The 23,230-nt window shown below is 40.3% G+C and overlaps 1 protein-coding gene across 2 annotated transcripts in view; it reads right to left on the bottom strand.

Moving 5' to 3' along the window:
• The window catches only part of tbc1d12b (TBC1 domain family, member 12b), an 89,919-nt gene that overhangs the window by 16,305 nt on the left and 50,384 nt on the right, over positions 1–23,230 (bottom strand). For both annotated transcript variants that reach the window (XM_068002469.1, XM_068002470.1), the window contains 3 exons: positions 15,557–15,672; positions 1,401–1,483; positions 32–149 (listed from right to left, as the gene is read on the bottom strand). In XM_068002469.1, coding sequence (XP_067858570.1) covers positions 32–149; positions 1,401–1,483; positions 15,557–15,672 — 317 coding nt within the window. The remainder of the gene's footprint in view (positions 1–31; positions 150–1,400; positions 1,484–15,556; positions 15,673–23,230) is intronic.

The raw sequence follows: 23,230 nt of genomic DNA on the forward strand, positions 1-23,230 counted from the left end.
GATTCATTTACATGGAAGATGCTTCACTTACATGCTCTCCCAGTTGGGAAGAATATCCGTATTCCAAATAATCATAGCATGAGCAATACTTTCTTCCTGTCTGAATCGCTCCTTCATCATTTTTTTTCTTCGTTGTGCTTCTTTCATCTCTGAATAAAATCAAAGTTCCCCAAAACATTCACAAGTTAAAAATTATTAGTGTCCAAGTCTGCCTGGATTCATACCTTTGAGGGGGCAGACAATTAATCTATTTTCAGAGCTCTGACAATTCCATCTTTGGTCGCCTGAGAGGAGACATGAGCTACTACCCTGGAAAGACACCTCCCTCCAATTTTCCTTCTCGCTCTCCCCCTTGTTTCCCCCCCCATGGGGAAACAGCCATGTTATGCCTAGTGAAGACGACTAAGATCAAGAACTGAACTTGCATTTTATCCTTCCAAGTCACTGACCGTTGGTGCTCCATTGATATCCCTTTAATAGACAACAGCACCACCCAGGGACGAAGGGCACAAGATTACTGCAATTCTCAATTGGTAAATGTACCATACACAAAATCTATTTTGATCACATTCTGTATTGTCCCATTTAATTCGTTTTTTGCCCTAAAAACATTTCATGTAAATGAATCTTTGTATTGATCAGCAATTCCTTCATTAACATATAAATGTTTCCCCAAACCCTTTAATACTTTGCATATGGATTGCATTATTGTTCTCCACAATTTTTTTTGTACTCTAACCAACTATTTCTTCTTTCCCTGAAGGTGCTAACTCCCTTCTGGATTGTGGTTGCACAGATCACCCTTCAGTACCTTGCCCAAGTGGCCATTATTTATGCAAGCCTTAACAGTTGGTGCTGACAGCCTATTTTACCAGAGGGCACATTACAACTGAACCCAATCCTGTCCTCACTTCACATCCATGCACACGTCCTTCCAACAGGGATTGCTGGGTAGCAATCGGGGTGGAAGCCTTGGGTCAACCCATTCCCAAACCTAGGGAAATTGCAACCAGTCACCTTGGATGAGATGAGCTAACTCAGCACAGACCAAGGATCAAATCTGGAAACTTGAGTTTCATGGCTCAGCTTCAGGATATCAACCTGCCAACTACCCATTGATGTAATTGTGAGATAACTCAATTTAGGTATTCAGTCATTCTTCACAAGGACAACATTAACAAGGTCCAGCCATTTTTATTGGCAGCAAATGTTTGCTGATTAGAAATCCTAAAGGTGACAAAACAAAATGTGTAAAATAGGTTAATTTTGAACACCACACAATCATAAGAACACTGTTACATAGCATTTTGTTTGAAGTACTAGGGGATGAATCTCAGATTGTTTCACATAAGTCATTGCATTTTTCCTAGTAAAGTAAATGAAGTAACTAAATGGAGCACCTCGTTTCTTTGCCTCTGCCACCATCTCATCATATTCTTGTCTGTGCCTTTGAGCCTCCTCTGCAGACTTTGCAGGCAGGTGTCTGCAAAAAGACAATTTTCTGGTAAATACAGGAGTGAAAGCTTCAATGTCAAATGGCAACACCCACAAACATACACACACTGTACTTTCCTTCACTTCAAACCTGTCAAATCCCAGTATATTGTACTTAAGATTCTATACATAATTCACCTAATTTACAGTACAGAAACTCCTTCAAAATCATCTATGTACATTCGAGTTTCATCTTCCTGCTATTCAAAACCTATCTATAGGGGTGGTTTTAACAACTGGAGGAAGACGTGATCATAAGCAGACATGCCAATCGAGGTCTCAGAACCCAAACCCCCACCTGCTATAAGTGCAAGTTACACAAGCATTTAATGGGACAGCGCCTCGTCCAAACCCACAGAACGTTGTATGGGGCCAAGAAAGTAGTTTTTAAAAGTGCATATACAAAGCATGTACACTTTGTCACAAGCATGCTTTTGTTGCCATTATGTATAGTGGCTGGAAAATGGAGTCAAGCTGTTTTCCAAATAGTCAGTTAAATGGTGGCACAATGTGTTCAAACGCTATCTTTTCACACCTAGGCCATGGACCTGGATAGGGACTTCAATATAGGTATCCCTCCCTTGAATTTTATACTAAAAATGCAACATTCTGCTCATTTTTAACTGTTGATAGATTAGATTTTTAAATTAGCATTGAGAGTCAATTTCGGTCAGGTTAGAGACTAAAGTACTTTGAATCAGATAATGAGGCTTGTAATGGCAGGGAACATTTTTGTCAATTGGCTGAAAATAGGCAGAGATAACATTTTAGATAGTTAAATTAAAGGTGGATTAAATAGCAAACTATATGGTACCAATGTCTATTACTAAAATTTAATACTTTTCTACTTTATCACTAATCAGTAAAGAAATCAGGTTGTCCTCCTACAATTGAGCCTAGATTTTCTGATCAGTGTTAGTTTAATGTTGCCAGTTATCACCAGCATTAAGACAACACCAATTGGAAAATCTAGGCTTTAAACTCAAAATCCCATGCAGCAGTAAAATGCTGTCTGTCAGTTTCTTAAAATACCATTAAACCCTAGTGTTTAATTGATGAGAATTTAGTTTAATAACTGGTTATGAAACATAAATGCTTGGGTTATTTTCCGACTAGCACACTTGCTAATCCATCATTTATACTCATAGAAACTGACTACTTAAAAAAAACAGTACAAGTGACTTTCACCCAATTATTTCATTGCTACACTATGGGCATCTAATCCATAAACGTAGTTAAATATGGACAGCGTGATTCAGTAAGAATCAATTTGATTGTCAGGCCAACCAGCATCCATCAAATTTCAACCGTCAGATCAAAGGGGCGCGTGCTTTCCATTACATGTAGTTCTCACGACTGGGATGTAAATTTATTTTGATTTATTATTTCTGTCTTTCCGATTTGGATGAAGTTACCAGATCCAGTGAAATAGTCATGTACATTCATAAGCATTCAGATCCACTGCAGAATCAAAATACGTTCCTAGCATTTTAATTTTATCAACCATGTGATTCTTATCAACCATGTGATTCACTGAAGCAATAAAAGCTAATGTTGTAACAGTTTCTTGGTTTCTGCCTGAATGTCTGTTCCATACCCTTAGAGCTCAACGTCTTTGACATCATCAGGAGAGAGATTTCCAAAATCTCTTTCCGGCTCTGAAAGCGCCATCTTTCCTCTCACTCCATCTTGCCCTTGGGATCTGGATGTCTGTGTTTATGCCTAACTTTTTTCTCGCCTCTACTCCACACATTTTGTTCTCAGCATTCCTGTATGAGCCTGCAGTGCTTTCCCGTTGGTGCAGGCCCCGTTCAGTCATTTCACGATGCTCGATAATGCATGCCCTACACTGCCAAGTTCTTTACACTGGGTTGTTTGACCTGGTCTTTGAAAAGATGCACACAACCATTTGTGTGGTCTTGTGAGCACACATGCTGTGCACTGCACTCACTCAGATCCACCACCAGACACTACAAAAATGTTGCAAGATGGCATCGCAACCCAGAATTGACTAAATGTCAATTAGGAAATTGCAACTGTGCCAAAAGGAAAGAAATGTACACTTTTGCATATAGCGCATACACCTGCCTATGCTCTTGTCCCAAACAGAGATGAAAGTTTCCTCTCTGCCAACTGGCTAGCTACAATAGGGAAGAAGTTTCAGCAATCGTAACTCAGCATGAGGCCACAGCATAGAACTGCATTCATTTGGCAACCTCACTTAGGCAAGAATTCTATAAATTGGATAATGTTGCAAAAACATTATAATTTTACTTCCATATAACTTCACAATGGAGTTGGAAGACAAATCTTCATCCTGCCCAAACTGACAGCAATCTCCCAATCAGGCCACATCCTTGGTCGTGGCACCTGACAGGAGTGGTAGATTTGGGTTGTTTCTAGTAATTGATCCTTCCCACTCCTTTTACTTTTTCTATAGATTCCATTATCTGCCATTTGCACAGGGCTTCTAAGCTGCTCATCCCAATACGTGAAGTACACCGAAATTGTTCCCCCTGCCCCCCCACCCCAGCAAGTATGGTGTGAAATTAAAATAAACAGCAATTTATTGTGCTGAATTTTAAATGAATGCCTCAAATTCAAGCGCTTTTGGAAAAGGGCTAATTTCTCCAGGATTTCAAAGCTGCATGGCTGCACAATATTAATGGTATAAATATGTACTATGCACACATCAGGTTCTTTCTCTCCACCCCTAACAGGGTAAGCAATGACATGCTATATTTCATCAGTTAGCTGCACATGCTGTACAAGTGAACACATCATTGCTCTGTTGATTATTTAAATATTTGAACTGTTTCAGTTTCATTCACTTTTATCAGTTTCTTATGCTTTGTTAACTGTTTGACTAATTGTTGCTGTTTCTCTGAGATAAGCTCAATGACCTTCACAAAGGTGCCGTTGGGCTGCACATAGATAATGGGACCGGACCAGACTTGATAGTGATACTTTCCAGCTTCTTGGCCACTGAAGTCAACCATTGGGAGCTTTTTTAAAAATTAATTCTCGGGGTATGGGTGTCACTGACAAGGCGGGCATATATTGCCTGTCCCTCGTTGCCTTTGAGGTGGTGGTGGGCCATCATCTTAAACCACTGCAGTCCGTATGAACATGCTCCCACAGTGCTGTTAGGTAGTGAGTTCCAGGATTTTGATCCAGCGACAATGAAGGAATGGCGATATATGTCCAAGTCAGGATGGTGAGAGAGACTTGGAGGGGAACTTGGAGGTGATGGTGTTCCCATGCACCTGCTGCTCTTGTCCTTCTAGGTGGTAGAGGTTGCGGGCTTGGGATATGCCACTGAATCAACCTTGGCCTCCAATTAATTCATGATCTACTTGTCCCCATCATCAGGTAATACATCCACCATCTCAGTCACTCCTTCCTCACAGCAACCTGCACGTACATAAACAGGCACCACTTGTTTTCAAGTCACTCCATGGCTTCACCCCTCCCTATTTCTGCAACCTCCTCCAGCCCTACAACCAGTCGAGATCTTTTTGCTCCTCCAATTCTGGCCTCTTGTGCATCCCCAATTTTAATCGTTCCACCATTGGCGGCTGTGCCTCCAACTGCCTAGGCCCTGAGCTCTGGAATTCCCTCCCTAAACCTCTCCACCACCCTCTCCTCCTTTAAGGCATTCCTTAAAACTTACCTCATTAGGACAGGTGACTGGCCAAAATCTCCTTATGTGGCTCGGTGTCAAGTTTTGTTTGATAATCACTCCTGTGAAGCACCTTGAGACGTTTTACCACGTTAAAGGTGCTATATAAATGCAAGTTGCTGTTGGTGGTAGTGGTGGTGGTGGTGGACCACGAACTGCTTGGCAGCACACTGGCACAGGGCTCAAGCTTCTGCTGGCCAGATGTTTGGAGCCATGTTTCTCCTTGGTAACAACTCCTACAGTCAGCTTGGCATTAGCGTTTTTGGGAAGTCCAACATGAATTCCAAATTCCCTGCCAATTTTTCCTCCATGGTGAAGGTGGCACCTGGATTAAGATGCAAATTAACCCCTTAATTTCTGATTTAAAAAAAATCTAGAACGGGTGCAGTAAAGATTAATTGGCTTCTACAAAAAAGTTATATGGATGTCATAAGCTTCAAAACAAGATGGAAAATTCAGGAGCACGTGTGCCAAGGTTTAAAAATAATACATTGGGATTTGCTTTTGTTTGCTGCTTGAGTTAACTAAAAAAAGCAAGCAGTGCTCCAACTGCCTGCTTCACCCAAGATGGTGCCACTAATGCCACTTCCAGGTGGTCACGTAGCTAGGTGTCAGCTGTGGCTCAGTGGTAGCATTCTCACCTCTGAGTCAGGCGGTTATGGGTTGAAGTCCCACTCCTGAGATTTAAGTACAAAAATCTAGGCTAACACCAGTGTAGTACTGGGGGAGTGCTGCATTGTCGGAGGTGCCATTTTTCGGATGAGACGTTAAACCGAGGCCCCGTCTGTCCTCTCAGGTGGCAGTGAAAGATCCCATGGCACTATTTTGAAGAGGAGCAGAGGGGGGTTATCCTTGGTATGCTGGCCAATATTCATCCCTCAACCAACATCACTAAATACAGATTATCTGGTCGTTATCACATTGTTGTTTGTGGAACCTTACTGTGCGCAAATTGGCTGCCCGCTTCCTACATTGCAACAGTGACTACACTTCAGAAGTACTCATTGGCTGTAAAGCACTTTGGGACTTCCTGAGGTCGTCAAAGGCTATATAAATGCAAGTTCTTTCTTTTTTTCTAACTTTGTGACTAGATCGAAAACAACACTTAAATGTATATTTAAAACAGTTTCAAGAGAACCAGAAACAGACGATAGCTCATATTAAGAATTGAGCATGTTGGTTGGGGAAAGGAATGACATGGTAGTTGCACTGGTGTTTTGAAATGAAGAAGCTGTTCCTTTGCAAATATGTTGGATCAGTGTTGTGGTGGCTTCTGGCAACTGTAGCCTCATTAGGGACACAAATTGGAAACCAGTGTGCACGGGACCTGTGGATGAATGTATGGAGTCAGCTGGCCGGTTTGCGTATTAATTACAGGCCCAACGTGTTCTGAATTCAATCTTGTTGGGGGTTCACAATGGAACACAGGGATGTGTGTCAGCTGACACAGTGGGAATCATGAGGTTTAAGCACGGGGGCAGGGTATCTCGAGTCCAGGATGTTCAGTGGCGGAGTGCATTATACACTTTGCTGGGGGAGAAGGTGGAGAGGGGATTTCATAGGCACGTTTATGGGTAAGCTTGGGAATTTTTTTTGTCTTTGTTATGTGATAAATTTATTTGGCAGATATGTAGTAGGTGGGTGACGAATTGCCATGATGCCTGTATTCTTTATGCTTGCTTGTTAGGTGGATTTTTTTCTGGTGGAATGTAATTGGGGAGAAGGGTTTTGAATATATGATTGGTAGACAACATAAGCTGAAAAGTGCCAATTAGAAAGTTGTAAAAGATGTAAAAAAAATCAACCAATGAGGAAGAAGTAAATTGAGGACTTCAGGCAAATGACAGATTTATCAGACAAAAAAAAATGCAATCACAAGGTAATTTTTCCCTATTTCCAAATTCCGTAATACCCCCTACTCAAAATACATCTATACATGATCCTAACCTACGTGTAGTGTACAGGTGAAGTAGAAAGGATAACATTCAAAAGGATCTGGGTCAATTAAGTAGATTTATTAAATAATGGCAGATGGATTTTAATGATTAATGTGAGGTAATTCACATCAAAATAAAACACATAGCACATAAGCATGTGATGCCTATTAGCAAAGACATAAAATGGTTTGGGTATTATTGTTGATTTATGGCCTCAAAACATCCAGTCTGTGTAAACCAGTTAGCAAGGTTAACTAAGTACATTTATTTTGTTAATCTTGTAGAATACTGTGTGCAGTTTTGGGCTTCCTGTGAGAAAGATGATGATGCACTCAAGAGGGTTCATAGAAGAGGATGAATCCATGACTTTGCGACGGCTGCAAATGAGGAAAGATTTGCAATACACTAATGCTTTTCTTTGGAGGAAACATGATTGAGAGGGGACATAATACTTTAAAATGACAAGCATAGATAATAGATATAAGTGGGTTACCTGGCTTGTATTGCGGATACAAGAACGGTGGAGGCAGGTATTATTCAAAAAGCCTCAAGACTAGAGGCTAGATCATTTTTACCCCATAGACACATGGATATGTGGAACAAGTGCAAAGCAAATGGAAACAGAGTTAATGTTGCATTGATTAATTTATTAAAACAAGTTAATATTTTGTTAGGAATGGGATTGAAGGTTTATAGGGATAACTAGAAGCATAATGGTTACAGCACAGGAGGCCACCATTCCACCCGTCAAGCCCGTGCCAGCTCTCTGCAAGAGCAATCCAGCTAGTCCCGCTCCCCCACCCTTTCCCCCTAACCCTGCAATTTTTTTTCCTTCAAGTACTTATCCAATTCCCTTTTGAAAGCCACGAGTGAATCTGCCTCCACCATCCCCTCAGGCAGTGCATTCCAGATCATAACCACTCGCTGTGTAAAAAAGATTTTCCTCATGTCACCTTTGGATTTTTTGCCAATCACCTTAAATCTGTGTCCTCTGGTTCTCGAACCTCCCGCCAAAGAGGTACAGTTTCTCTCTATCTACTGTCGAGACCCCTCATGATTTTGAACCTCTATCAAATCTCCTCTCAACCTTCTCTGCTCTAAGGAGAACAATCCCAGCTTCTCCACTCTCTCCACATAACTGAAGTCCCTCATGTCTAGAACCATTCTAGTAAATCTTTTCTGCACCCTCTCTAAGGCCTTCACATCCTTCCTAAAGTACGGTGCCCAGAACTGGACACAATACTCTAATTGCGGCCGAACCAGTGTTTTATAAAGGTTCAACATAATTTCCTTGCTTTTGTACTCTATACCTCTATTTATAAAGCCCAGAATCCCATATGCTTTTTTTTTTAAAAAACAACTTTCTCAACCCACCCTGCCACCTTCAGCAATTTGTGCACATATACCCCCGGTGTCTGTTTCTGTACCCCCTTTAGAATTGTACCTTTTAGTTTATATTGCTTCTTTGTTCTTCCTACCAAAATCACTTGGCACTTCTCTGCGTTAAATTTCATAGTCACATGTCCACCCATTCCACCAGCCTATGTCCTCTTGAAGTCCATCACTATAGAATCATAGAAGTTTACAACATGGAAACAGGCCCTTCGGCCCAACATGTCCATGTCGCCCAGTTTATACCACTAAGCTAGCCCCAATTGCCTGCACTTGGCCCATATCCCTCTATACCCATCTTACCCATGTAACTGTCCAAATGCTTTTTAAGACAAAATTGTACCCGCCTCTACTACTGCCTCTGGCAGCTCGTTCCAGACACTCACCACCCTTTGAGTGAGAAAATTGCCCCTCTGGACCCTTTTGTGTATCTCCCCTCTCACCTTAAATCTATGCCTCCTTGTTATAGACTCCCCTACCTTTGGGAAAAGATTTTGACTATCTACCTTATCTATGCCCCTCATTATTTTATAGACTTCTATAAGATCACCCCTAAACCTCCTACTCTCCAGGGAAAAAAGTCTCAGTCTATCCAACCTCTCCCTATAAGTCAAACCATCAAGTCCCGGTAGCATCCTAGTAAATCTTTTCTGTACTCTTTCTAGTTTAATAATATCCTTTCTATAATAGGGTGACCAGAACTGTACACAGTATTCCAAGTGTGGCCTTACTAATGTCTTGTACAACGGGCAGTTGCAGGGGCAGTCTGTAAACACCATGTATTGTTCTGTGATGTATAAATGCGTAGACTTCAAGGAGCTCCTGAACATTTACCTGACGAAGGAGGAAGCCTCCGAAAGCTTGTGAATTTAAAATAAAATTGCTGGACTATAACTTGGTGTTGTAAAATTGTTTACAATTGTACAACTTCAACAAGACATCCCAACTCCTGTATTCAATGTTCTGACCAATGAAACCAAGCATGCTGAATGCCTTCTTCACCACCCTATCCACCTGTGACTCCACTTTCAAGGAGCTATGAACCTGTACTCCTAGATCTTTGTTCTATAACTCTCCCCAACGCCCTACCATTAACGGAGTAGGTCCTGGCCGGATTCGATCTACCAAAATGCATCACCTCACATTTATCTAAATTAAACTCCATCTGCCATTCATCGGCCCACTGGCCCAATTTATCAAGATCCCGTTGCAATCCTATATAACCTCCTTCACTGTCCACAATGCCACCAATCTTGGTGTCATCTGCAAACTTACTAACCATGCCTCCTAAATTCTCATCCAAATCATTAATATAAATAACAAATAACAGCGGACCCAGCACCGATCCCTGAAGCACACCGCTGGTCACAGGCCTCCAGTTTGAAAAACAACCCTCTACAACCACCCTCTGTCTTCTGTCGTCAATCCAATTTTGTATCCAATTGGCTACCTCACCTTGGATCCCGTGAGATCTAACCTTATGTAACAACCTACCATGCGGTACCTTGTCAAAGGCTTTGCTGAAGTCCATGTAGACCACGTCTACTGCACAGCCCTCATCTATCTTCTTGGTTACCCCTTCAAAAAACTCAATCAAATTCGTGAGACATGATTTTCCTCTCACAAAACCATGCTGACTGTTCCTAATCAGTCCCTGCCTCTCCAAATGCCCGTAGATCCTGTCTCTCAGAATACCCTCTAACAACTTACCCACTACAGATGTCAGGCTGTAGTTCCCAGGCTTTTCCCTGCCGCCCTTCTTCAACAAAGGCACAATATTTGCTACCCTCCAATCTTCAGGCACCTCACCTGTAGCTGTCGATGATTCAAATATCTCTGCTGGGGTACCCGCAATTTCCTCCCTAACCTCCCATAACGTCCTGGGATACATTTCATCAGGTCCCGGAGATTTATCTACCTTGATGCGCGTTAAGACTTCCAGCGCCTCCCTCTCTGTAATATGTACACTCAAGACATCACTATTTATTTCCCCAAGTTCCCCAACATCCATGCCTTTCTCAACCGTAAATACCGATGTGAAATATTCATTCAGGATCTCACCCATCTCTTGTGGTTCCGCACATAGATGACCTTGTTGATCCTTAAGAGGCCGTACTCTCTGCCTGGTTACTCTTTTGCCCTTTATGTATTTGTAGAAGCTCTTTGGATTCTCCTTTGCCTTATCTGCCAAAGCAATCTCATGTCCCCTTTTTGCCCTCCTGATTTCTCTCTTAACTCTACTCCGGCAATCTCTATACTCTTCAAGGGATCCACTTGATCCCAGCTGCCTATGCATGTCATATGCCTCCTCCTTCTTTTTGACGAGGGCCACAATCTCCTGAGTCATCCAAGGTTCCCTACTTCTACCAGCCTTGCCCTTCACTTTATAAGGAATGTGCTTACTCTGAACCCTGGTTAACACGCTTTTGAAAGCCTCCCACTTACCAGACGTCCCTTTGCCTGCCAACAGACTCTCCCAATCAACTTCTGAAAGTTCCTGTCTAATACCATCAAAATTGGCCTTTCCCCAATTGAGAATTTTAACTTTTGGGCCCCACCTATCATTTTCCATAGCTATCTTAAAACTAATGGAATTATGATCACTGGTCCCAAAGTGATCCCTCACCAACACTTCCGTCACCTGCCCTTCTTTATTTCCCAAGAGGAGGTCAAGTTTTGCCCCCTCTCTAGTCGGGCCATCCACATACTGAATGAGAAATTCCTCCTGAATACACAACAAATTTCTCTCCATCCAAGCCCCTAATGCTATGGCTGTTCCAGTCAATGTTGGGAAAGTTAAAGTCCCCTACTATTGCCACCCTATTTATCTTCCTCACCGTTCACTACACTTCCAAGTTTTGTCTCATCTGAAAATTTTGAAATTGTGCCCTGTACACCAGAGTCCAAGTCATCAATATGTATTAAGAAAAGCAGTGGTCCCAGTACCGACCCCTGGGGAACACTACTGTATACCTTCCTTCAGTCCGAAAAATAACTGTTTACCACTTCAGTTTCCTGTCACTTAGCCAATTTTGTATCCATGCTGCCACTGCCCCTTTTAATCCATAGGCTTCAACTTTGATGACAAGCCTATTATGTGCCACTATATCAAATGCCTTTCGGAAGTCCATAGACACATCAACTGCATTGTCCTCATCAACCCTGTTACCTCATTAAAAAACTCAATCAAGTTAGTTAAACACGATTTGCCTTCAACAAATCCATGCTGGCTTTCCTTAATTAATCCACACTTGTCCAAGTGACAGTTAATTATATCCCGGATTATCGTTTCTAAAAGTTTCCCCACCACCGAGGTTAAACTGACTGGCCTGTGGTTGCTGGGTTTATCCTCACACTCTTTTGAACATTTGTAACATTTGCAATTCTCCGGTCCTCAGTCACCACCCCCATATCTAAGGACAATTAGAAGATTATGGCCAGTACCTCCGCAGTTTCCACCTTTACTTCCCTCAGCAACCTAGAATGCATCCCATCCTGACCTGGTGACTTAACTATTTTAAGTACAGCTAGCCTTTCCAGTACCTCCTGTCAATTTTTAACCCATCCAGTATCTCAACTACCTCCTCCTTTACTGTGACTTTGGCAGCATCTTCTTCCTTGGCAAAGACAGATGCAACGTATTCATTTAGTACCTCAGCTATGCTCTCTGCCTCCATGTGTAGATCTCCATTTTGGTCCCTAATCGGCCCCACCCCTCCTCTTACTACCCGTTTACTATTTATATGCCTATAGAAGACTTTGATTCCGTTTTATGTTAGTTGCCAGTCTATTCTCATACACACTCTTTGCACCTCTTATTGCCTTTTTCACTTCCTCTCTGAACTTTCTATATTCAGCCTGGTTCTCATTTGTATTGTCAACCTGACCTGTCATATGCCCCTTTTCTCTGCTTCATCTTACACTCTATCTCTTTCATCATCCAGGGAGCTCTGGCTTTGGTTGCCCTACCATTCCCCCTCGTGGGAATGTACCTAGACTATACCCGAACCATTTCCTCTTTAAAGGTCGCCTATTGTTCGATTAGCTATAGGCTAATGATCAAATCGTCCATGGTTTCTCTGTTGCCAAGATCATGGAAAGGTCACCTGCAGAAAGCAAGCTAACAGGGTTGAATAATATAAATATGAATAGATATTCTGGAGTTTCAGTTGATTAGGGGGGAAAGTTTTGCTGAATTGTCCATCAGGGTCTGTGGAAGGAGCAGGTTTGATGAGCCAAATGGACTTTCTGCATTCCATGCTTAATGTTCATTCCACTAAGTTAAGACTATCTAGCCTATGGATGTCACTGTAGATAGTCAAAGGTGTTCAAACAGCCTGTGAGGAGCTACATTCAAGCTGTACAAGCAAAGCAGTTTTCCCTGACAAAGTACAAATATTAAATGAGCATCTAAGGTTCCATTACTGTAGCTATCAGACTACCTGATATTATGTAATTTACCTGGACCCCATTACATACAATAGGGCTTACTACTATAACTTCATTGCACAGCCGTAGTCAAACCAAGTCACAATCAATTTTGGGCTTGGGAAAGATTTACATGCAACCAGACGACCAGAGCTGGATGTATTTTGTAATAGAAGCAGATCTGAATTTTGTAAATTTCAAAAAGAAATTCAGTGGCTGAAGTAATAAATAAATTTATTGGTCACCATTGATGGGAGTGGTAATAAAAGCAAAACTGCACAACATCGATCCTTGGAAATGTGACTTAAGACAATTTTTAAACTTTCTTTTTATCCCTTTTGAAAGTCTCATGCCACAAAACAGGATGACTTAAGTGACAGACTGCTAATCCATGATTTGACATTCAAGCAACATTACATTTCCTCTATCTATCTGATGAATGCCGATGAAAATCCCCAGATCAATTCAACAAAGGAGCATTTTTCTCCTGTGGACCAAAAGACCTCGAGCTTTGATAAGGACAAGAAGCCAAGTCTTATTAGCTGATGGGATGGTGTATTAAGCCCTAGAGACAGAATTTTTAGTACAGCATGCCATTTTACTAATGTCCCCACGTAATGAATGCACGGGTACAAGCTTTTTTATGTAATAAAAGTTAAACTTGCCTGCACTATTACAGTCAGGACTTTTAAAAATTGTATTTAACAGTTGTATCAGAAGTGACCATGCCTTTTATGGTCCAGTAGTCTGCATCTTAGGTTGCATAGCTCAAGGCTAACAACGATACTTTTTAAACAGCAAAGTTGTGTTCTAGCATTTTTATAATGTTCTCAGCATTTCCTGTCACACCAGAAGGTGGAAAATATCAAACACTGGACCCACTTTATGTGGACCAAAATAATCCAAATTTGTTTACAATGAAGCAATTTGCAGAAGTGAAGCCATTGTGGAAGTACGATACAACACAATAACTATAGAAACAGTCCACAAGAGGTTAATGTACCCTTTCAAGCTTCAAATTTCCTTTATTTAAAGCATTCTACACCAGCAATGTCTTTCAGTTCTGTGAAGTCCCCCTTCATGAAAATAATTTAACACTGGTTTTTGTTATGGAGTTTCTTCTTTCTGACATGCTCAGAATGAAAAAGAACACGGACAAACTGAGGTCAAGGACATTTTTCTCTCTGAAGGCAGCATCAAGCTTGGTTAAGCAAATATAGTAACAAAGCTGTTTTGCCTTATTACATATGCATAACATTTCCAAGATTAAAATACATTATAGGAGCTGACCACTGGACATAGTTGAATACTTTTATAGTACAATGGTACAACTTAGAGTTGTCAAAGCATTGGTAGGCTATTGGCACCTTGCAGTCACTTGCATTTTAAACATGCTATCAAAAGGGAGCCTTTATCTTAATTAATTCTTGATCAAAGAGAAACTGCCTATCCATGCAGATATTAAAACAAACTACTTCCATTCTGTGGTTTAGAAATCCAGTACAGCATCCATTTTAAAAATATACAAAATTAAAACAGGACTAAATTTCCATATTAGTCAGTGGTACAATTTCCAAAACATGTTTGTATAGTGGAATTGTACTTGAGACAATGTATGCAAATAAATTTGTTTGTTATGATTGGTCAGACCATTTGACATGATGTTCACTGTAGATGAAAGTATTTAAGATTGAGCACTGTGCAAAGAAAGATAGAAAGTGAAAGAACATTAGAGGAAGGTCTTAGCAGCTGAGGGGAGAAAATTGCTAGTCTTCAAACTTCATTCATCTTGCTGTTTGTGAGATGCTGCTGGCACAGAATGCAGTCTGTCCCTTTTCCTTTCCCAGCTGTTATTGCATCTCATTCAAAAGTAATTCATTGTGAGAACCACTGGGAATGTTTAATAAAGTACTACAGTATATAAATATAAGTATCCTATCTTCAGGAAATGGCATTCAGTAATGTATTTATAAAGGATAAAAATTAAAATTTGAATTAAAGGGAAAGATTAATTTATAATTAACCCAACTTGCAACCAAATCAGGTCTGATGAGCATTATTTTATCTGCAGCATAAATCTCAAAGGTTCAAATATGAAGCAAAAAAAAGAGACGGAGTATAAAAACTAACATGCTAACCATGGAATTGTTGGCTTCATGCTGGCAGTGGAAACACTACCTGCTAAATTCTCAATTCTAGCCAGAGCCGTATAGCAAGGCTGCTAGGAACAAGGTTCTGCTTACTCTTTGGTCGAAGGTGAGTGCATTGAGAGAAAGAAATAGAAACCTAAAAGGGATAGATATTAAAATAAGGTGTGTTCCACAAACCAACTAGTTAATGAAGAGTACTTTTATACAGAACTATTGAACAGAAAGAATCTGGTTTAAATGCTACAAACAGCCAAATTTTCATGGTATTGATAAGTTTGAGAATTGCAAGAGTTGATGTCTTCTTCCAAAAATATATTCTTGTAAAAGTAGATTGAATGGTAACAGAATTAGATACTATTACTAGGTGCTATGCATGGTAATTAGTGCAGTGTGTGACAACATTCAAGGAATACAAAACGGTAACAGTGAATTGTACTATCATCTTTGTAGAATGTATAACAAACTTTACTTACGCTGGCCGATCCTCTAGGATTAGCGCCGTAGTAGACAGTGGCTCAAATTCAAGATTTCGTCGCCGCGCAGACTGGAGTGAGATTTTGGTCATTCGGCCAGTTCGGGCTTCATATTCCTATATTCAGCAGAAAAGAACAAATCAACACATTGCAAATATACATTTAACAATTTAATACAAATGGTTTAAAGAGTTTGCTCCCCTCTTTAAACCAAAGGAAAGAAATAGTACAGCCAATGGACTCTGAGCAGCTGACCAACAGTTCAAACAGTAATTTCTGAGTCACAGTCAAAGGAAGTAAACATTTCTGTAGTTCTGTTTTAAGACACCATGTTTTAAATAGCAGGACAGTTACTATTTCAGGATAAAACATGTCTTCCGAATTAGTGGTCAAGATACATTCATTAATGTAGATTTCATTGCAAAGTGCAATAACATCCATTTCACAGTAGCACAGCAATTATTTCTATGCTATTTCAGATTATAAACTAGGAGATGGAATTCTAATTCACCCACCCTCTCCCCACCCACCAAATTTTCAGCAGTAATTATAGCACATACTGTGTCCTTTGTTCAGGAAAACAACTGTAAGTCAGGCTTAATTCCATTGATTATAGTACAATTGTGTTTTGGATCGTCACTAGAGCATGCTAAGTATCATGATGATTTCTTTGGGACATTTTAATAGATAACTCATTTTTTGTCAGTGGTCTTGGGCTAGAATTGAAAAACAAAATATTCTGATCTATTCAACATGCTTTGTGAAATATTTTGGTGTTTCTCTTCTCTTGTCGTCCCCCGCCCCCCAGTTAGTGCGTTGTTGCAATATAAGGCTACTCCTGTTAATTCAAAGTTGCTTAGTTCTAATCTAAGTGCTTTTTAAGCACTTTCACTTTGCTGTGTTGTTTATGTTGCTTAATTAAAATTATTCCCTAATTCAATTTTTTTTCTCAGAAAAAATAACTCCAAATTATCAGTAGACTATAATTGGATATATGAGAATACCGCAGTTTTCACAGATTGGGGAATTCTGTCTCAAATTTAAGCTTAAAACTACATTTTTAAGCAAACTGCCTACAGAACAAAGTTATTTGGCTTTTGTTTTGCCATTTGCATATTTCTCGAACAGGCTACTTGTTTACTAATATTTGACTACCCAATACGAACATTTAGCAAAATAAATCAACAGGAAAAATAGGAAAAGTGGAAACACATAAGTATACTCAATGGGGGAAGACATGCAAGCATACTCTTAATGGAGGAAAAACACAAGCATACCCTTCCTGGGGAGAAGAGGAGGGAGCAGATGATTGGAGATTAGTAGATAAATACATTGAACAGACATTTTGTGGAGTCAAGGCAGTTTAACTTTTTTTAAAAAAACAAAATGAATACTTAAGGAAAGGCTTACAAAGGATATTTAAAACATAAAATAAATCTAAAATTACACTGCTGCATTTGTTTAAAATAATCCAATTTCATGCCACATCAGGACAGCTGTAACCATTACCCCATTCCTGTGCTCTTGACAGACAAGTGGGCCATTGGATGCCCTATCCATGAGATGAAAAAAAAGTTTTAAAATATGGTCTACTGGGAATGCAGACAACTCACAGCAAAACTGCATTGCAAGTCATGGCTAGGTTCATTACTGAAGTGGGAGAGAGCTAAGACTTTATGTTTAGTGCTTGCAAATTAGTGCAGGAACAAGGTAAGCGATGCAAAAAAAACTGATTTGACAAATTTTTAATTATTGAAACTACCTTTGCTGCGGCTTTCTAAGAATTTGTAACTGTTATCTGCACAGTCAGTTGGGGATTTTCTGCTGCCAGGATGCAGATACACTGCTTTTGAGGGTCTGCTTGATCTTGTCTGGACGTCTTCCTTGGTATCCAGGCCTTCTCTTCAATTCAGAGCAGTTTTATGGTTTTTTATTGGTTTGAGATTAGTGTTTCCCTTAGACAACATGGATGAGCTAGCCACTCCAAGAATACAATCCAGTTCAGTAAATCTTTTAAGCATGCTCACATGTAAAAGACAATAAATCCTGACATCAGATGAGTCTGGGGAACCTCATCACCCCACGTGAATTTCAGTAATTTCAATGCTTGCATGATTTGTGGTATCACTGTTAAACGACTGCCATTCCATGATGTTTGCTTAGAATTTTTGCTTACATGATGCATTGCTTTTGTTATACTGTTTAGATTGTGAGTGAACATTGATCTAATAGCGATCATATGATCGAGTTCAACATTGTGTTTGAAAGGGAGAAACTCGTAACAACTAAAATTAGGTAAGGTCAACTTCAACGGGATGAGACACAGGCTGTCCACAGTAAACTGGACAAATCTGGTTAACGGGTAGAATGACAGATGATCAGTGGGAGGTGATGCAGAGCCAGTTTATATCCCTAAGGGGCAAGAGCTCTCTTGCCAAAAAAAAGCAGCCATGGATGACAAGAGGTAAGGGACACACATAAAACAAAGAAAAAGCATGCAAAAATGCAAAGATCCTGGCAACTGGGAGAGATAAAGAACAGCAAAGGGTGACAAAACAGATAGTAAGAGCTACAAAAAGGGAGTATGAAAAGAAACTTGCAAGGGGTATGAAAATCAACACAAAAGAGTTTACAATTATATTAGGAAAATGAGGGTGGTCAAGAGCAATGTGGGCCCCTTAAAAACTGATAATGGTGATATTGTAAATGAAAATAAGGAAATACTGGACATGTTAAATAATTACTTTGCGTCAGTAGTTACAGTATAGTTTTCAGCTGATTAGAGAGAGCCAGCATGAATTTGTAAAGGGCAGGTCATGCCTGATGAACCTGGTTGAATTTTTTGAAGAGGTGACTAAAGTAGTGGACAAGGGAATGTCTATGGATGTTGTTTATATGCCTTCTGGAAGGCATTCGATAAAGTCCCTCATAAGAGACTGTTAGCTCAAGTTGAAACTCATGGAATTGAGGACAAATTATTGACCTGGTTAGGAAACTGGCTGAGCAGCAAGAAACAGTAGGGATAATGGGCAGGTTCTCAAATTGGCAGGATGTGACTAGTGGTGTCCCACAGGGATCTGTGTTGGGGCCTCAACTATTCATCAACAACTTAGATGACAGGATAGAGAGCCACATATCCAAGTTTGCCGATGATACAAAGATAGGTAGCATTGTAAGCATAAAGTTAGAGATATTAAGAGATTAAGTGAATGGGCAAAACTATGGTGAATGGATTTCAATGTTGGCAAGTGTGAGGTCATCCACTTTGGACCTAAAAAGGATAGATCAGAGTACTTTCTAAATGGTGAAAAGCTCAAAACAGTAGAGGCCCAAAGAGACTTTAGGGGTCCATGTACATAGATCATTAAAATGTCATGGACAGGTACAGAAAACAATCAAAAGGACTAACAGAATGCTGGCCTTTATATCTAGAGTACTTGAATATAAGGGGGTAGAAGTTATGCTCCAGCTATACAAAGCCCTGGTTAGACCACACCTGGAGTACTGTGTTCAGATCTGGGCACGGCACCTTAGGAAGGATATACTGGCCTTGGAGGGAGTGCAGCATAGATTTACTAGGGTGATACCTGGACTCCAAGGGTTAAATTACGAGGAGAGATTACAAAAAGTAGGGTTGTATTCCCCAGAATTTAGAAGATTAATGGGTGATATGATTGAAGTTTTCAAGATATTAAGGGGAACTGATAGGGTAGATAGAGGGAATGATTTCTGCTGGTTGGGGAGTCTAGTACTAGGGGACATAGCCTAAAAATTAGAGACAGGACTTTCAGAATTGAAGTTAGGAAACACTTCTGCACGCACAGGGTGGTAGAAGTTTGGAACACTTCCGCAAACGGTAGTTGATGCTAGCTCAATTGTTAATTTTAAATCTGAGATTGATAGATTTTTGTGAACCAAAGGTATTAAGGGATATGGGGCTAAGGCAAGGTATATGGAGTTAGGTCACAGATCAGCCATGAACTCAATGAATGGCAGAACAGGCTCAAGGGGCTAAATGGCCTACTCCTGTTCCTATGGTCACTTCCACCTCATTTATAAAACTTTAAAAGAAAGTGGCTGCAAATCCAAGTTTACATGTTTTATCCCGCTTATTATCTTACAGTTCCAGAAGGATGGCTCGCAAATGATTTTTGGAACCTTCGTTGGAGTATATTCCTTTAAAAAATGATTTTTTGCACATTTCTCAAACTCAAAATGGTCAGGTGAAATCTGCAGTCCTAAAAATATCATGGCAGTTGGAAAACACAGAACAACTTGTTGTAATTCAGCAACTCGAGTCTGGGAAACTGATAGACGTGGCTTGTTGTATGCCAACAAAAGAGATGCAGTATCTTTACTGTTCTTTATGTAATGGACAAAGGAAGAAATATTCATTGTAATATTCAGAATGAAAAGCATGTTGTTATTTTTGGGATCCTGCAATAAGAAGTTAATTTTTTTTTAAAAACATAATTTAAAACTGACTCTTCCCCTCTCTCCTTAACATAAGAACATAAGAAATAGGAGCAGGAGTAGGCCAATCGGCCCCTCGAGCCTGCTCCGCCATTCAATAAGATCATGGCTGATCTGATCCTAACCTCAAATCTAAATTCATGTCAAATTTCCTGCCCGCTCCCCGTAACCCCTAATTCCCTTTACTTCTAGAAACCTTGCCACCCACCCTCACAAATATACTTTAAAAAGTTAGGAATATTTTACAATATTTGTTCTGAGTGTAGACAATCAGGCACATCATGCTGGCCCCAGGACAGGTGCAATCAGAAGCCTACTCTGTTTATCCCTGTACTATGCATTGCCACAGTGACCTTAGTTTGTGCAGATTCTAAAATGACATGCCTGGTTGAGATACAGGAGCGGCTGCAGCAATTGTTATAGCAATGCTTTTTGTTTCATTGTTTTTTCCACTCTTCCCAATAGTGCTTTACTTTTGGAGGCACAGAAGCAATGTTAAGGTGTTAACACTCAATATCAGAAGTAATAATTCTGTTCAAAATACTTGATTGATATCAAAATATCGAACCACTTCCATGTAATAGTGATACTGCATTGGAATAAGTTGCACAACTTGAATTGACCAATGAAGCATTATGGGGTAGGTAGCATTTTCACCCAAGTACCACATACGAAAATGCTTTTCAGGTTAGTTTTTCCAGGTACACCAAAAATGTTACAATTTGACATACACTGATTAGAAATATAGATGAGTGTCAAACACTATCAAATGTTACAAACTTGGAAACCCATCAGAGACTTAACTGTCAAGTTGGCTGAAAGAAAAATGCAGGAATAGCACTGTCTGTATTCTGATACAACTCAATAAAATAGCTAGAAGTAATTCTAGGTGAATGATGCAATTACAGAACTATCAAAACCACAGAAACGTAAGTATGACTTTGATGTGAATATAACAGCATTCAGAACAAAGGCACAATAACGGAGTCACACATATTAGAGCACATAGTACATGGTGCCAGTCAGCTCATCAAACAGCTGGTGCCTATTATTCATTTCCATTCATTAGAAAATATCACAGCTTTTAAAACTACACCTTTTAAAAAAAAAATTCCTTGATCTGAAGCCAATTAAATATAGCTCAATAGACCATTCAGGGTAGGGAAACCACCAAGTGCAACAAGCTGGTATTGCAGTATTTCAAAGAACATATGTAGGCTATTACTCATTTGAAACATTTCACTTAATGCTAAAAAAAAATCTATAAAGAAATGACTGCACAGATAATTGAAATTAGGGTCACTTATTTGCATTTTGGAAAGATTTCAGGAGCAATGAGATGGCATGTCTGAACTCAAACGTTTAATTCTCCATTGGAATTTACTAGATAATGCAATCATCCTGCACAGAGGAAATGAGTATACACCAAGCAGCACAGCATCAATATCTAGGAAATCTACAGTCTTTGACTAAAAAGTGGACTTTTTTTGCCTGTGAAGTTCGGAAACAAATCATGACAGAACGTTGAAGGTTCTGCAATCTGTCTGCGAAGACTGCACAAAGCAACAACGTGCATTTATAGAACACCTTTAACAAATGCCCCACTGCACTTCACAAAAGCATAATTAGATAAAAATCGACACTAAGCGAAAGGAGGAGATATGATGAGGGGGGACTAAAAGCTTGGCCAAAGAGGCAGGACTAAGGATAGATTGTTGTGGGTGGGGGGGGGGTTCCCAGAGGTAACGGTGCGAGGGCAGGAAGAGAAGCCATTGCTGGAGATGCTCTGGCTGTGAATGGATAGGTAAGAGTGGAACCAAGCAAGGGCAGGCCCGCTGAGCTGGACAAAAGGGGAAAGGTATTGAAGGAGGAAAGAGTGGCCGACGTCAAAGGCTGCAGGTAGGATGAGAAGAGATAGCGCATCATCGTCACCGTCAAAAAAGATGGCATTTATGACTTGGATTACAGCGGTTTCAGTGCAATGGCAAGGACGAAAATCTGACTGGAGAGATTCAAACATGGAGTTGCAGGAAAGATGGGCATTGATTTGGGAGGTGACAAAACATTCAAGAGTTTGAAAAGGAAAGGGAGGTTGTTGATGGGGCAGTGGTTTGCAAGAACGGAGAGGTTGAGGGTCTTTTTTTTTTTTGAGAATGTGAATATAGCAGTTTTGAAAGGGATGGGGACAGTACCTGAGGAGGGGGAAGCATTTATAATGTCTGCTAGCAGGGGGCAAGGAAGGGAAGATGGGTGGTCAGAAGCTTAATGAGAATGGGGTCATCGTGGCAGTAAGTGGGTGTCGTGGACAGGATGACCTCAGAGAGGGGAGATAGGAGAAAAACAAGGAAGACTTGGATTCAGGACTAGGGCAGGGGAACCTTAGGTGACATCTGGCTTCCTGGGCAAGGGGAAGAGGCAGAGGCAGCTAAACAAAGTCCTTGAGCTCCTCACACTTGTTGGAAGTGAGGGTGGTGGGGGTCAGGGAAAGGGATTTAAAGAGACGCTTGGTAGTGGAGTAAAGAAGCTGGGGGAGTTGGGTTATCTTGGCTTTCCAGAACGATCCTGAAGTAGTGAGCAGTTTTGCCAGAGGAGTGCAAGGCACAACGGTGCTTGATGTGGTCCAGCCATTTCTGGCGATAGATGGTTAAACCAGTGCCGTAAATCTTTCCAATGGGATTTCAGCTCAAGAGTTGCAAGGCATTGTGCTTTTCTCTAATCTTATCTGAGAAATTCCAACAATATAGCCATAACAATGTAATATTTTACAATAAACACATCAGCCAAGATACACACTTGCAATAACAACTTGTACAGAGATGCTCCTGGAATGTTCTGTGCCTGTGTATTCTATTTTAAATTTGGACGTATAACTTAAAATACATTTAATATAAATCCATTTATAATATTCTGTGCTTCAACATTCTCAACCTGGAACAAGGCAAGGCAAAATAAAGATGACCTCTAATTAAAAGCTGTTAACGTGTTAATACTCAGTAGAATCAAACCTAAAATTGACTGGTAGGCTAAAGGTCATTAATCCCTGGCAAAGGGATTGGGACTGGAAAACAAATGTTATTAAAACACTAAGAACACATTTAAAATTTCTGCAAACAAAAAAGTATCCTTCCCTAAAGCAAATGTCAAAATGGCTTATCCTGAACCATGAGCACCGTTAATAGCTATAGTGAATGGTCTGCCATA

The sequence above is a fragment of the Heptranchias perlo genome, chromosome 21 (genome assembly GCF_035084215.1).
Source record: "Heptranchias perlo isolate sHepPer1 chromosome 21, sHepPer1.hap1, whole genome shotgun sequence".
Lineage (NCBI taxonomy): Eukaryota > Metazoa > Chordata > Chondrichthyes > Hexanchiformes > Hexanchidae > Heptranchias > Heptranchias perlo.